A 16,466-nucleotide genomic window follows, 5' to 3' on the forward strand; every position below is an offset into this window, starting at 1 on the left:
AATTTTCCATGTGTAGAATCTAATTATGGGGTGTTGTCATAAATTCAAAATAATTTTGGATATGGGTAAATGTGGTAATAAGTAAGTATTCAGCAGTCCACTGCGTCTTGTCTACACTATACTTTTTTTCTTCTTAATTTCCCCACCATTGCTGCAATCTAGCTATGATAACAGTGTAGTGGAAACGTGGCAGCAGCAACTATTAATATTTTGAACACCATGTTATTTAGACTTGCCTTAAGCAGATTTAGATGCCATCATGGTTAAAATAACAGTACACTGTCAGTCAGCACTGAAGCTATGCTGGGTGTAACCACTAATGGAACTATCTCAGTGGTAACAATATTGAGATTTCAGGAAAAAAATATTGTAGTGTGTGGAAAATTAATGAAGGACACCTATATATTTCTAACAACCAGATAGATTGTAGGACAATAGCAGGGTTTAATGGTTTGTCTGAATTATAATCACTCACTTTAAAATTGAAACCTTTTATTTTGCTTGTCTCCTGAGTTATTACTTAGACACTGGAAAGATTTTTTTGGTAAATAATCTTGATTTACTTAATTTTATCTTAACTGGCAAGGTTTGACCAATAATAATCTCTCAATAAATGCTACACATTCTATTTTTTCTTTTGTTTCAGAAATAATATGAATTTCCTAATGGGCTCTTGGTGGCCTAATCTGGAAGACTTATATGAAGCCAATGTCCCTGTTTATAGGTTTATACAAAGACCTGGGGATTTGGTATGGATAAATGCTGGCACTGTTCATTGGGTTCAGGCTATTGGCTGGTGCAACAATATTGCTTGGAATGTTGGCCCGCTTACAGGTATAGTAAAGTAATGTGTATGTTGACATGGATAATTTGTAAATATTCCCCAATTGTTTTGGACTTCTTGCATTCACTATATTTTACAAAATCAAAAATTTTATAAGCTCTTAAAACCACTTTTTATAGCTTAGATGTTTTCCTGTCAAAGGCAAGTTGGAAACATAAGCTTACAATTCTTTCACAATTCCTTCAAATGATTTTTTTATAGCCATTAGTTTGTCTCCAAAGACAAAGAAAGTAAAGAAAAAAGGAAATTATTTAGAAACTCTAACTTGTAGACTGGCTTCTTCATTATGCTTTCCTAACAACCTCATTTTCTCCTTGCACAGATGTTGCAGGCTTGACCCGTCCTTTCTTGACTACTAATACCACCTATCCTTTCTTTAGTGACATCAGGCTGTTACAAATCGCTGTAAAATTATTGTGTTCATAAAGGAATATCAGTGTATGAATTCAGGTTAAACCCAATAATTTCCTCTGGCTAATTGTTTCAGAAATGCTGCTATAATAGTCATTAGGCATGGGGGAGGAGTGTTGGTGGGAATAGTGATGTGAGAATGAAGAAAAAAAAAATTATCAGATGTCTAACTGAAATAATATATACTCCAGAAAGATGCTTAGAAGTCCATTATAAACTTTGTTTAGATACAGTAAACTAGCAAGATCATTCCAGGAACATACAAATTGACTTAAATTATGTCTGAATATCAACATGTAAACTGTATAAAATTAACACAGTTTTTTCTCCATAGTCTCTCCCGTTTATAATTAACGTAGCTTTAATTTGCTTGACACATCGCAGGAAATCTCTGAATAGTGTAATCTGCCTTTTCAAGATAATTACATACTGTACCAATACTACTGGATTATATATATAGAATAAAGGCAACTAGATCTAGCAAGCTAGATTTTTGATGTTTAACATATTTGAAAGTTGAAATGCATCTTAAAAAGGAATATTCAAATTTAAAGCTGTAATTATCCTAAGTGTAGTAGACTGACAATGTATTAAAAAACACTGTAAAAACTGTAAACACAACCACTGCATCATACAATACAGTTTCTCTAATCTTAACAAAACCTAAATTTTGGGTGTGACCAAGAGATCTTGGATATCTTGTCTACTTGTTTGCCAGCTTGCCTTAATATTCCTATAACTTGTTTATTTCTAGCCTGTCAATATAAATTGGCAGTGGAACGGTACGAGTGGAATAAACTGCAGAGTGTAAAGTCAATAGTACCCATGGTTCATCTTTCATGGAACATGGCACGAAATATCAAGGTCTCAGATCCAAAGCTTTTTGAAATGATCAAGTAAGTGGTTTTTTGAACGTTGTATCCATTGTCTCGGACTGTTCGCTGTTCTTATTTTGACTACCAGTAAATCAGATTGAAGGATTTACTCAAATAACACTTAATTTGAAAAGACTGAAGTAGGACTCCACTTCTAGAAAAAACAAGGTGATATTTTTAAACCAGAGTATTCAAAATAAATACACACTTTCTAGTGATGCCCATTTTATTGCATTGTATTTGACACTATCTGAAATGAATATTGTTGTAACAAGGTGAATTAGGTATACAGTGTCATCTTTCAGGCATTTTTTTTTTTTAGATTTCTGGAGACATTTTCATCTGAAGTTAACCTTTGCAGTTCACGTTTTCCAAAATCTTATTCCTGAAACTTAGTGCATGCAGACAGGCTACCATTGACTCAGATGGCTCCTTCTACAGCTATTGGCATCTGCCTACATGTACCAAGCTGCAAAATCAGGCCTTTAGTGAGCTGTGGGAAAGAATGTTTCGTTATTCTTAAACTTAAATTTAATTGTTCTTATAAGTCATATATAATGAAAACTTAGATCCTCCTATCATCAAAAGAAACAACTTAAAACATCTTTTACAGGGAAGAATAATGGGTTTGGTAAGCCTTCTTTCCATGTTTTGCTTTGAACACACCAGCAATGAATTCACTTATTAATGAGGTGATAATATTTTAAATTTTTAAAGTAGTAGGCCTTGGTTGCTTTGTTTTTGCTTAATTCTTTATTTTTAAAAGTGGTTATTTTAGGTTCAGAGTAACTTTATCATACCTTTCAAGCTGTACAGGTCCCTACAAAAGTACTTCTAGCAGTACGGTCAGTCTCTGAACTTATGAAAAGATAGATGCATCTATCTACACCATATTCTACTGACCAGTATATTTGTGTTCTAGGCCAGAGTTTGGGGAAGGGAAATGAATTTCAGAGTAAGTGACTAATCAGAGAGCAAGTCTTTCAAACCAAGGAAACTCCAAGCTTGAGCAGCTATGCCAATTCTAACTCCAGCAGTTGTTCCTGGAAAGAGAAACAAACTATGACCAAAACTTTGAAAAATTTTCACTTTAAGTCACCTATTTATAAAGTTAGCTTTTAACTTGCAAGAAAAACTGAAAAATGGCTCACTTTTTTGAAAAGGGTCTATAAAGAATTTGAGGTGATTTCCTCTTGTTGTTTTACTGTAAAAATTTGAGTGATGTTTAGACTGAAGCACACTTTATGGTTTGGAAACTTGTGAAATGGTAACATCATAAGAACCATGAGAGTGCAAACAGAGAAGGAAAAGATTGGAGTGGTGACTGTTAAACTATATATTTTGGAGATTTTGCGTGTGTAGCTTGTGCATGCCTATTTAATTACAGGAAATAACACTGTACGTAAAGAAAGCATGTTAAAGATTCAACATTTATACTCTTTAAATTAAGTCATTGGTGCTTACTCTCATAATTGCTGGCATGTCTCACTAAGGCTAGGTACAGACATTTAAAAAGCCTGAGGAAGAATCGATCTAAGTTGCATGATTTTCTGTTAGTGGTGTTCTAGATCAGTAGCGAACAGAACACACGTTCACCGTTCACTGTGGGGTAATCCTAAACCAGGTTCTGCCATTTTTAAACCAGTCTATGTATGTGGAGCTTCTGTTTGGTATACAGTATAGATCGGTTTTGTGTGCCGAGCATGTGTTCTATTATGAGTATAGACTAGTTTCCAATTATTTATACTGGTAAAGGTGTAATGTCTGTACCTGGCCTGAGATTCACATTGCTATCTAAAAAATAAACAGGAAAAGAATGAGCAGTCTCCATTTGCTGTAGGGAGGCAGAAAAGCTTACTTTTTAAAAAAATATCTTTTGCAGGTTTCTTTGAACAGCCCTTTCCAAAGCCAGCAGACATCCAACATAGATCATTATATCAGTATATAAAGACCTATTGGCAAGACATACTTGTAAGAGTTGGGCAGTCACGTTTTGCACAAGTTTTAGATTTTTGGAATTGCATCAAAGTAGTTCAGAGCCTGAAGTGACAAACGTGGATAAGGTTACCAACTTCTCCCTCCAGAAAATAGGTTGAAATATCCCAACCTGACATGGATATAGAAAACAGTCATTGTGTCTGGTCTTTGCTCTCTGCATGACAGCAGCTTGGAACCTAATTAGATGCCTTCAGTTATGAACAGATGTAAAAATCTGTTGCATTTGCCTGATTCTGTAGGTAGGCAAGTGTGCAACTGTAACAGTCTTTCGCTCAGTGTCAAAGTTAGGCTAGGTTAACTAATTTGTACCATGATCATACCAAATTAACAAACCATGTAGATGATGCATGCTATCTTCCCCTTTTAAATCAGCTGAAAAGATGGTTTGTCCATACCTAAGTTTCCAACATGCACCACAGAAGGACATAATCACACAATTTCCCCCCTACTTTGCATTTGTTTTTTCCGGTCTACCAAGATCTCTCATTTTATCTGGATTAAGTCTCACTAAGTAAACAAATCATCCAGATTTTGATTTCTGGTGCACCCTTGAGAAAAAACACTTCACTAATTTATTCAAGAAGCAGAGTAAATTATTAGCCTATACTTGCTTCCAGGCTGCCACAACTAGATTGCTCTTGGTATCAGAACTAACCAGTTTAAAAGTAGTTTGAGTACACTACACTGCAATCAGTATGTGGCCAGCATAGACGAGGGAGGCCAGCCTGTGGCACCATGCTATAAGTGGCTCAGGCAACCTCTGGGTGTGGCTTACAGCAAATCAGGGAGGGAGAAAGGCGGTGCAACAGCAGATAGGACAAGGAACAAACAGCAGAGCAGCAGATTGGGCAAGGGGCAGAAAGCAGAGCAAGAAGGGAAGAGAATTGGAGTGGCACTTGAGATGGGCACAGGCCTTAATTTATGGCACACCTGCCAAAAAATTTACCCCCTGCTGATACAGGCATACCCGAAGATAGGTGTCAGAAGCATAAAGAAATTACTGTCTGTTTTTGAACCCTCCTAAGAGTTTTCCTCAGTAAGAAAGGCAGTTATCCAAGCCTGTCATCTGGAGCTGCTTCATTGGGAAGATATGGAGCCAACTGGAAATTCTGTGTCCATTCCTTCTACATTCTCTGGATGTCAGCACTTGAGAGCCATCCATTTTAAACTTCAGTTGATAGACTGTCAGTATACAGGCATGAACTTCATCATCAGAAAGGAATTAGTTATCAGCTCAGATTTTGGCCATGTACAGACATTCAGTTTCTCCTAGGAGAGTCACTTTTCTCCCAGTAGAAACCACAAGTGTACAGATGTTCAGGATTTTTCTCTAAGAGCAAAAATGGCTGCTCTAAAAGAAAAATAGCCCAGGAACAACTAGGGTTAAATTGCTCCTGGGAAAGTTTCTTCTGGGAAAGTGAATGTGTGTACACATTTCCTTCTGAGAGAAGCTATAGTGCAGTCCTCTAGCATCCCAGGGTGCTTTGTTCCTCCATCCTTTACATACCTCTTTCCACTCCCCCCAGGAAAACAGTGTGTCATTTGGGCTGGACTCTGCTGCTCCAGCTGAGCAGGGAATAGGATGCACCCCCTTCACAATCCCCACATTGTGTGGCAGGAAGACGCAGGCTGACCCTGAGCAGTCCAGATCAGCCAGTCAGGGCTGCCCTGTGCTTTGCTTCCATCTGTTCCCAGGCAGACTGAAGTAGCCTGCAGAGCATGCTGAGATGCATGCAGAGGGGACCCCTGGCTGTGCAGTATCAACACTGCAAGCTCTCTGCTCTTTAGGGGCTCAGCATATGAGAGAGTGTCTATTCAGGTGAAAACACAGATGCCTTCCACCTGCATACATGGTGATGATGAGTACTCTTCAAAAACTGTATAAACTAAATGTGAATAATGAGAATACATGTACATTTGGTGGGGGGAAGCTTAATGATGCTTATGCAAGTGAAAAGTGGTCAAATTAATTTAAAAGAAGGCTTACACATTTTAATTAATGTGCAACCCAGGACTGTTCTGAATAACACAAAAAAATAGAAGCTTTTCATGAAGCAGTGTTCAAAGATATTGTTGTACTGAAATTATGGAGAGGGACCAAATAGAAATACCCAAAATTACTTAAAACTTGATGAGAGAAGACCACCTCTAATATTTACTAAATAACAGCAAAAATGTCATAAAGGAAAGAAAAAATTCTATAGGTGCAGGGGGAATAAATGGGGGCATAATATTAAGTTGGAAGATGATCATTTAATTCTAAAATTTAAATATCATTTTAAATAAATAATAGCCCTATAAAATAGACTTAAAATGTAATAAAGGAAATGTGATATAAGTGAAAGGTACAACAGAGATTTTGATTACAAGCCACAAGTAAAAGAGTAAACATTGGATTGTGAAAATATGCAGCCAGCCATCTTTAAATTACAGTAGCATAAATATATTCTTTACTAATTTGAAAAGACCAGTACTATATTGTCAAGATGATGGGACAAAATACTTTCCAGGCTTTGAAAACTTTGTCAAATACCAAAAAGAAGTGTAAGAAGTAATAGTAAATTATGCAGAGCAGAATTTCACAAATTTTTTAAAGGTGATCCCTCCCATTTTCTTCCTCTTCCTTTCAGGGAAGTAAATCAGTCATACCTCTCTTCAGTCCCATTTGATGTTAAGTAGTTGTCTACAAACATAGGTGGCAGCCCCAAGAGGCGCATTCCAATCCTGTGTTTCACCATGTTGAGATTTTGCAACTGTAAATTTATACAGCTTCATCTGCCCCCAACTCCCTTATCAGTTCTTTCAAATACCCCATACTTTTGGAAATACTACTGAATTACTTAAGTGATACTTGCTTTTTTACATGTTATGAATGGAAATTATATAGTTAACAATGTTGACATTTTAGAATTGTGTTATCATTTGGAGTAGTTTTGTTTCAAGCTTTCTGCAAGCTCAGGCAGACCTAGCTTAGTCTTTACTCATGGTTACACATTCAACAATTTGTACTTAATGACTGTAACAGAAAACTTCTGGATGTAAAGGCTGAGATTCTGGAGAACATTTATGGGAAGGACACTATCATGCTTCATGTTAAATATAGCCTGCCCAAAGAGCCTTCTAAACATCAGTACAATAACACAAAAAACTGACAGCTTAAAAGTTTATTTAATTTTAGAGCCTACTGCTTTAAGAGGGTACCATATCAGAGCACTTGATGAACTTGCATGCACACACAGACCAAAATAAATTTTAAAATAGTAAACTTTAGCATAGTCAAGAGTAAGCTTTAGACCATTCTGCCCATGACTGAATATAAGCTTAGGAGCTTAACTTTAAAGCCCTAAGGGACAGCTCCAAATTATTCAGCACCTAAACAGAATTTGAGTAGAATTTAGGAATGTCAATCATGAAAAGCAATCCAGATTGATCCTCCTTCTGCCTCTGCTAAATAGTTTCGTCATATAGAATCATTAGGTGACTCCATGTTAGACTGAGAAAATCCATAGGCATTTCATTTTAGACTTAGAATCAAGTATAAGCTACTCTGTCTTCCTGCTGTATTAAGTGGGGCTGTTGAGCAGCCTAGAGGATAACAAACTTGGGATCTGGTCTATGCTTCCAGGACCGTGTATTCAATTTATCTTTTAGTATTTGATTTAAAAAACAGAAAATCCTAGGAGCAAGGACTGGATCCCCTGGGGAATGCCTTCCTCACGGAGATTACAGATTCATACTCCCTCTTGCTGCTGCTTCTTCTGATCTCATTGTATTGTTTGCATAAGAGTGCTTAGCATTTAACCCTGTTGATTTGGGTCACTTTTGAGCAATATGCCCACTTGTTAGCACTTACAAGAAAGATTGGGATCATCCCCAAGTGCCTTAGGAGCTTGAGTCCCATTGACTTCAAAATGTAATATCGAATAGAGAAGAATTACCTAGAAGAGCATTTCAGCTTTTTTTCTGGAAGCTCAATGCAACTGAGTAGTGTTGATAGTTTATAAAATTTGTACAGTAAAGATTCTAATAAGACCTTAGACAATTTTAAGTATGAAATATCTTTCCAGAATAATCTTTGTGTAAAATCGAAAATTCTTTTAACCATTTGGAATACACAGAAGAAACAAGTACCTAAAACATGTACACTAGCAATTTAAGACTAAATTGGGAAGAAAAAAAAGAACTAGAGAAGTCTAAAAGAAAATGTAGGCAAAACTTATATTCACTGTGTTTTCTATCCAGCATTTTTGCTGCTTACATTTTCCAGTCTTTCTTCAATGGCTAATGTGTCTGTAATGTAGTCACCCTTTAGAGGAGAAAATTAAAGGCTACAATTCTACTGCAAGCTGTAGTTGAGAGCTAAAAATTATTGTAAATTACATGTTACAGTTTTGAAATATAGGACTGATTTTGCCCATTTTCATCGTTTTTGAGAACCTTTGTAGCTCATGCAGCATTGGAAAGCAAAATAATTAACTGCTTTACAAATGAGGGGGGAGGAGGTTGGTCATTTATGTAAGTATTGCAAACAATTGTAAATCATTTGGGAGCGCTTAAACTTTCTTTTGTTCATTGGTGCAGTAAGTGTAGTAAAGGTAAAAATGTGCTTGTATTTTAGACACTTTTTCTGCAGATTTCTGAGAGTTGTGTGTTTGGTTTCTCTGCTAGTTGGAACAGTTCAATAGTATACATTTCTGATAGCTAGCTGAGGATCACTTTCATTTCCAGACTGTGCAGCATAATTTTTACCAGAACTTAAATTTACCAACTTTGGCTAACTAGAAGCTGGTTATTTTAGGAAGGTTTATTTCAATGTTTTGGACTGGTGACATAATGCAACAGTTAATTTTAGCTTGATAAATCAGCCAAACTTTCTGGGTGATAGTTACAAACCAAGGAATTATGCAGGGACAAGCTACAATAGAAAACAGTGTTATTGTATTGTGTTTAAAAAATGCAAGTGTTCCACTTAAAATGTACCAACTATTATGGGGCATTAGGGTTGAATAAATCTACACAAAGTTCAGCTTTTAGCTAAACACAGTGGAAATGTGTGTACATTTATCTCATTCTGATTTCTGTGATAGGTATTGCCTGTTAAGAACACTCAAGCAGTGTCAGACTTTAAGGGAAGCTCTAATTGCTGCAGGAAAAGAGATTGTCTGGCATGGGCGAGCAAAGGATGAGCCAGCTCATTACTGTAGCATTTGTGAGGTCAGTAGAATTAAATAAAAAGCCTTACCATTTCAAATTGTTTTTTATTTCTATTGTTAGCTGTCTTCCATTATTGCTACTGTTCTTATTGTTAATTATCTATATCTTATTTGAGTTGCAATATACCCCACAGTCTGCTAGGCATTCTATATGTAAGAAGGACACAGTACCATTTCCAGAAGAGCTTACAAGCAAGTCTTCTAGATATGTGTTATAGTTGTTTTTGCAGTAAGAAATCAAGTTATTTTTCCATTAGGGTAGATTCTTAAATTAATCCATCTACACTGAATTTGATAGACTGGGCTCTATTTTTAAAGTCTTTAGGCCTGTTTCTGACCACTGAAATAGACAAACAGCTGCAGTGTGGCGTCTTCACAGAACATATCATTCTTGCTTGGCAATTTGAGTCTCCCTAGTGTTCAATAATATGTTGTTTTGAAGAATTGGGTAACAACTTTGAAGACCAAATGAAAAGCAGTATTTTTAACACCTCTGAAAACCAGTCTGGCTGACAGGTTGTCTCAGGCTGAGCGCCCAAAACAGGGAACTGAAGAGCAGTAGATGGGGGAAATCTTGCCCTTAATTTTGTCTTTACCCATCTCTGCAAAACAGGTAGAATAAGGCTTTTAAATTATCTTTCTTTACAGGTGTGTAAGGATTATAGGAGTAAGTGTCAGTCAGAATGTGAAACTTGCTTAGTTAATACTGGGGAAAGATTTGTCCCTTTCTGAGTGTCATTTAGCCAAACATCTTAAAATACTAATAGTAGCATTACCTCTTTGGATTGAATAAAAGAGTACCTTTTCCTGTGTCTGAATCCTAGAAGTTTGGATTTTCACTGGCTATCATTATTTTTCTTTTCTGCAGACCCTTGAAGTCAGGATGTAAATACCAAACCAGGCAAGCTTGATTTTTGGTAACTTTCCAAAGTGAGATCTTAACATTGCTTTCTGTTTCTGATTCAACAGGTAGAAGTCTTTGATCTGCTTTTTGTCACAAGTGAAAGCAATTCTCGGAAGACCTACATTGTACATTGCCAAGACTGTGCACGAAAGATAAGCGCAAACCTGGAAAACTTTGTGGTGCTAGAACAGTACAAAATGGAGGACTTGATGCATGTCTATGACCAATTTACATTAGTAAGTCAAATCAATAAGTGGCTGCGTAACTCTCTGATTTGTAAAGCATTTCTACTGTCTTGGTGCCCGTTGTGTTAGAGCGCCATCGACTGTCTGTTTCAAATGGAGGTATTTGATTATTTAATTTTTACAGGGAAAGAAAATTGATGGGATAGAAATCTGTGGAAAAAGTACAATAATTTACCAGAACATACCATTGAGTTTGCAGGGACTGTTGCAATTCATAAAGACGTGGCTTTAAAAATCCATGCGAGACCATCTGAAAATCATAATGGTTAAATGGAGAGTGAGGAGGAATGAGAACAATAAAAGTTGGAGACACTAGCACCAATTTCAAGAGCAACTCTAATACATTGGTCTGGTAGGAAGTCAGTACAGCTGCAAGATGTTCTGTATACTAAAAACCTTAAATCAGCCTTGTTTTCCTACTGAGCAAGTGGATGTTCTCAAATATTTTTTTCTTTGATGTGGGGTCTCCTTTGCATTTCTAATACAAAGCAGAAAAGACCAGGTCCATCACCATTTCTGTCTGCAGACTTGTGCTGTACGTAGCCTGTTAACTTGTACTGGTGCATGATTACCCGTATGTTTCTCTAGGTTTTGTCATTGCAGGCAGGTCAGGTGGCTTGGCTGAACACTGTGTGTGTGTGTGTGTGTGTGTGTGTGTGTGTGTGTGTGTGTGTAGTGCTAGATTTATTCATGACAAATCTTGCCTCCTTAGCAAAGTAAACAATAATTGGAGAAAGTGTTTTGAGAATTTAAAATTGTAATTGAATTTGCAACCCAGAAATTGTTACGGCTTTTGATGCCTTTCTAGGTGCAACAAAAAGTGTTTGGAGATCTGCTTTTCACTTGATTTAGACTGATTTAGCTCAAAGCTCACTGCTTACCTTATTTTTAAGGTTAAACTATCCTTGGGCTGGTGACTTCTTGTTCTCCTGTGCAATTCACCCCCTCTGTTAGTCTAACAGAAACCAACATTGTTGACCTTCACTTCATGCTTAAAAGATCAGACCCATTAATTTTTGTGAAGTCCTCTGGTACTAAAATGATGAACATCAGAAAATCCTGCAAATACCTGTTATCGCATATTTCTGAGGGAGAGAATTGTGCAGGAAGGGTTGTGTAGAGGCAAGTTCTATTTTTAATATTATGTTCACCTAAGTAATTGCTATGTTGATTTTTAAATTATTTTATCTGGGCCTAAAGTAAAAAGATTTCAACTTTTGGACCCCATAGCTAGTATCTTCAGCCTTTGGGAGCCATTATTAGTATCATTTTAAAAGTGAACATGACCATTTAAAGAACAGATGATGTGGCTGGTGTCAAGAGTAAGTGTAGTCAACTGAGGAGAGGAAAAAACAAGCGTCATTGTTGACAGGCCAAGTTGAGTCTGTGCGGAGGGAGCAAGCAGGGTTGGCAAGTCACGGAAACAGGTTATCTCAGTACATTTAGTGGAGAAGACTTGGTGTGTTTGGGTAGACAAAGGGGGATCAGGCTGGTGCCAGGTAGTGTATCATGGCTGAGTCTGTGGTGTTACTTATTATTTGTTTTGGGGAAAATCAGCCTTTTGTAAGGAGTCCTCCAAGATCTGGCGAAGAGAAATCAATGCGGACATGTCTTAACGGTGGTGCTGCACAACCAAAGCTTTGAATCGAATGGTCAGATGTCATCTGGAGTCAAACTTCTGCCACAAATTGCTAGGAATGGGCAAGACCCAGATTCTCCTCCACAAACGGTACCATTACTACCGTGTTCTCATGGAGACTTCCTTGTTTTTGTGTGGGGAAGTCTGAGGCTCTCTCCATGGCCATCCAGGAGTCTTATAAATGTATCATAAGTCACTAGGTAGTGGTGACATTTGGAGGACTTCTTACTGTCCAAGAACACATTTCTGTGACTTGCCAACACTGCCTGTGGCCAAAGATAAAAAGGGTTGAAGTATAGTTGATAGCCAAGTAGCTTTGAACAAAAAATAGAGTATGTTAATTTGCATGGATCTCCATGTTGCCCTGGCTAGACTGCTTCCAGGCCCAAGTTGGCTTGTTTTAAAGCTAACTTGGATATCTCTACACTACACTACATCAGCGATCCACAAGCTTTTGGCCTTGCAGGCCAGATGATTCACAGCCTGGGTGAAGCCCTGTGTGCCAAGATTTGGGCCCCTTGCTTTCTCTGCCCAGCCCTGTGGAGCCTTGGTTGGCTTCTGCACACTGGGATTGGGCCCCACACTGGCACTGCACACCAGAATTCAGCCCTGGGACCATGCACACCAGGATCAAACTTTAGCACCCTGTGCCACCCCACTCAGCCCTGTACACCAGGATCAAGCTCCATATGCTAGGATCTTGGGTCCTGTGTGTGGCAGTTAAGTCTTGGGCTCTGTGCTACTCCCACCCAGCCCCACATACCAAGATCAGAGCCCTGGGCTCTCCACAAGTGCAGAAATTTGGCAGCAGGGAAGCAATGCCACTGCTTCCCTGCCATCAAATTTTAAGACAGGGGCGGGCAATTATTTTGAGCAGAGGACCGCTTACTCAATTTTAGTAGGCTGTCGAGGGCCATGCGAGTAGCCCCACCCCTTGACAGGTGCCCCACCCCTTGGTTACCATCTTGGTACCAATGTCCCAATGTCTTGGGGCCAGTGTCCCAGGGCCAGCACTGGTGGGGCCCAAAGCGGGGCGCAGACTGGCAGGGGTCCATGGAGCCAGGCTGGGCTGCACCAGTAGGGAGAGGGGGGAGCTGGCCTGGTTCCATAGAGCCCCTACCAGCTGGGACCCCGCATTCTTGCCACCCTGCTCTGGGCCCTTCCAGCACTGGCCCCGGGATACCTGTGCGAGCCCTGTGCTCCCACTGGCTCCCCCCACTCGGACCAAGTGCCCCCCAGCCCCACGGTACAGGCTGGGGGCAGCGCACAGCCCCGACCCCCTGCTTGCCAGCAGGGAAGGAAGCTGGTGCTGAGCATGGGGAACCCCAGGTGAGCGTGTGCACCCCAGGTGCACACAGGGCTGTCCGGAGCAGGCACAGGCAGGCCCAGGCAGGCTGTGAGTGGCTGCAGTGCAGGGCACTGGCCATAGGGCAGCCGAGGGGCCACTGTTCCATGTGCTCAGCACCAGTTCGTAACCTGCCCCACTGCCAGACTGGGGGAGGGGGGGGAAGCAGCCCCTCCCTGCCCCATGCCCGGCGCCCCACGCTGCACCCACTCACAGCCTGCCTGGGTCTGCCTCTGCCTGCTGCTTGCAGCCCGTGCGGAGCTGTCCGGACCTGCAGTGTGGGGCACTGGCCATGGGCTGCGTAAGGGGCCGCTTTTCTCCACACAGGGAAGGAGTCCAGGGAAAAGCTGAGCGCAGGGGAGAAGCGGCCCCACCCTATGCCTGGTGCCCTACACTGCAGGCGCAGCCTGCGTGGGGCTGTCTGGAGCGGGCCCAGGCAGCCCCATGTGGGCTGCAAGCAGTTGCAGCGTGGGACATCGGATGTGGGTGAGGAGGAGCCTCTCCCTCTCCCCCCCCCGGCACTCCTTCCTTGCCTGGGGTGCCCCCCACTTACCTGAGCTTCCCGCGCCAGGCCAGCCACATGCTCCCAGCCCAGAAACCACGGCTGGGGCTTCTGGCTGGGGGCTGTTGTTGGAGCCCACCAGGCTTCCCCTGTGTCCTACTGCCCTTGGTTCCTGCCATTTTTTACAGGAACCATAGGCAGAGAAATATTAAGTTTCCAAATTTTTTAGGGGCCCTGCGGGTTGGGTAGAATGGTCTCACAGGCCGTATTTTGCACACCCCTGTTTTAAGACCTGTGGGGAGCCCCGCAGGCTGGAGGATGCAGCACTGGGGAGGGCCGGGATCTGGTCTGTGGGCCAGGTGTTGAGCACCCCTGCACTACACGATGGACAGTATTATTGACATACTCTAAACGTAAAATACATGTCGTGCTTGTATGTGCAGAAAAAATATAAGACAGCATGCAAATAAAGAACCCTCAAACATAAAGCTAATTGTACTCATGTCATTTAAATTTTGTACATATTGTTTGCACACATCTTGAATGAGTAATTTGAACTTTACACCACTGTAGGAAAGATAATCTAATATATTTTCTTTTTCAGGCTCCACCATTGCCATCCTCCTCATCTTGACATTTTTCCATGGACATTAAATGAATATTTTTCTGATATTCAGGAAGTGACCCAGTTCTGCACCACTGATTTTTGTAGCTATCCCGTAAGGCTGCTGGCTGAAAGCTGTGTCTATGCAACCTTCCAAGTGCGGAGTGTCAACCAACTGGACAGGAGAGAGCACTGCCTCCTACTCCAGAACTCAAAACAAATAAAGCTCATCCAGCTGTACTTCAAAAAAAAAAATAATTCCATGTTTTGTATATATCTGACAAAACTGGCAACATTATACAGACTACTGACTTGAAGACCACCTCTTTTGTATTTCTCCGTTTCTGGGCTGATGAGTTGGTTTCATCCATTTTTCCCCTTCAGAATTTCCCTTGGAATAAGTACTAGCCTAGCTGGTCATTTCTTTGTAAGGTAGTTAGAAATTTTAAGTCTTTCTTTGGGCAACATTTTTTTTTTTTAATGTGAAAAGTTAGGTGATAAATTTTTTACTGTTTTTATGTTTTTCTGTCTTGTTTTGAAACCATAACGGTTACACTTTTGGTTCCTAAATAAAATTTAAAAAAATTAACAGCCAAGTCACAAAGATAAATGGGTTGCACATAGACTAAGGAATAAACTTCAGATTTGTGATTTTTGTTTCTAATCTTGATGTAAATTTACACTATTTATAAATACATATTTATTGCTTGAAAATATTTGTGAATGGAATGCTGTTATTTTTTCCAGATTACCTGCCATTGAAATTTTAAGGAGTTCTGTAATTTCAAACACTACTCCTATTACATTTTCTATATGTAAATAAAACTGCTTAGCATTGTACAGAAACTTTTATTAAAATTGTTTAATGTTTAAAGTTTTTCTATTGTTTGAGTTTTAAAAAGATATTATGTACAGTGCCCAGTTTTTGTTCAGTTTTTGAATCTGATTATATATATTTTATATATACTCTTGTGTGTGTGTATATATATAATATATATAGAAATCTGAATATAAATATGTGTATAAAGATTTAGAGCCTAAATTTTTCTCGTTTTAAGTTTTACATCTATGGTAGATTTAAGGTGTCTACTGTAAAGTATTGCTTACAAAAGTATGATTATTTTTAAAGAAATATATGGTATGTATCCTCAAGATATAAAATGACCTTCAGACTGGTTTATTGTTATATTGCACTTTTTGCAATAACAGACCAATAAATAGTTGCTGCCAAAACATAGTAGTAGAAAATAAGTAATGGCTAAACATAAAGGTCTAAGAAAAATATTGGTTTTGACAGAAGGTTTGGCAGTAGTTTTAGAGGAGGGATGAGAAAGCTAAACATACATTTGAGTGGGGATGGTATTTAGAATTCAACCAAACTGAGATTTGTACATTTCAATACATACAGTTAACAAACTAAATATAAGAGCTAGTCATCTTGGTGTCATTGTTGACCCAAAAAGGACATTGTTTGTGGTATCTTATTGTATTTTCACATATTTTGTAATACAAATTCATTGGTAAAATTTTTGAAGCACTAGGTTTATTTAGGACAACTTTACAATATATCACTGTAACAATTTTCAGTATGAATTATTGCAGTATTTATTTTAAGTTGCTCCTATTCTTTCTCAGCAGTTCCTTGAAAACGCATTAAATCTGAATTTCAAAATGTATAGTTTTCTTATCGATCAGAGTTGACTGATGCATAAAGCTCTGCATCAAATGAACAGAATTCTTATTCCTAGTGGGTTACCCTTGTTGATTGCATTGTTATATTTTCCTGTAATCAATGTGAGGTGTTACAGGCATAAAGTGTGCAAATAATATATTTTGAAAAATAATAACTAAAAACAATTGCCTCTTATGTTTGTAATTTCAAAAGG

At 39.0% G+C, this 16,466-nt stretch overlaps 1 protein-coding gene across 5 annotated transcripts; it reads left to right on the top strand.

The window, feature by feature from the left end:
- Positions 1-640: 640 nt before the first annotated feature.
- On the top strand, positions 641-15,454 carry LOC102367730 (lysine-specific demethylase 6A-like). Of its 5 annotated transcripts, XR_003092064.1 has the most exons (6): positions 641-834; positions 2,010-2,151; positions 9,216-9,342; positions 10,311-10,481; positions 10,615-11,025; positions 14,581-15,454. XR_003092064.1 is itself a non-coding variant. In XM_006036940.3 (5 exons), the coding sequence occupies exons 1-5, from the start codon at positions 654-656 to the stop codon at positions 14,608-14,610; spliced, it is 651 nt and encodes a 216-aa protein (XP_006037002.2). In that variant the 5' UTR covers positions 641-653; the 3' UTR covers positions 14,611-15,454. The 5 variants fall into 5 exon arrangements, 4 of the variants coding, with proteins under 4 accessions (XP_006037002.2, XP_025049167.1, XP_014381899.1 ...); XM_006036940.3 differs by lacking the exon at positions 10,615-11,025; XM_025193382.1 differs by lacking the exon at positions 14,581-15,454 and having other exon boundaries at positions 10,615-11,608.
- The last annotated feature ends 1,012 nt before the right edge of the window (positions 15,455-16,466 follow it).

This window comes from Alligator sinensis, unplaced genomic scaffold, assembly GCF_000455745.1.
Source record: "Alligator sinensis unplaced genomic scaffold, ASM45574v1 scaffold1113_1, whole genome shotgun sequence".
NCBI lineage: Eukaryota > Metazoa > Chordata > Crocodylia > Alligatoridae > Alligator > Alligator sinensis.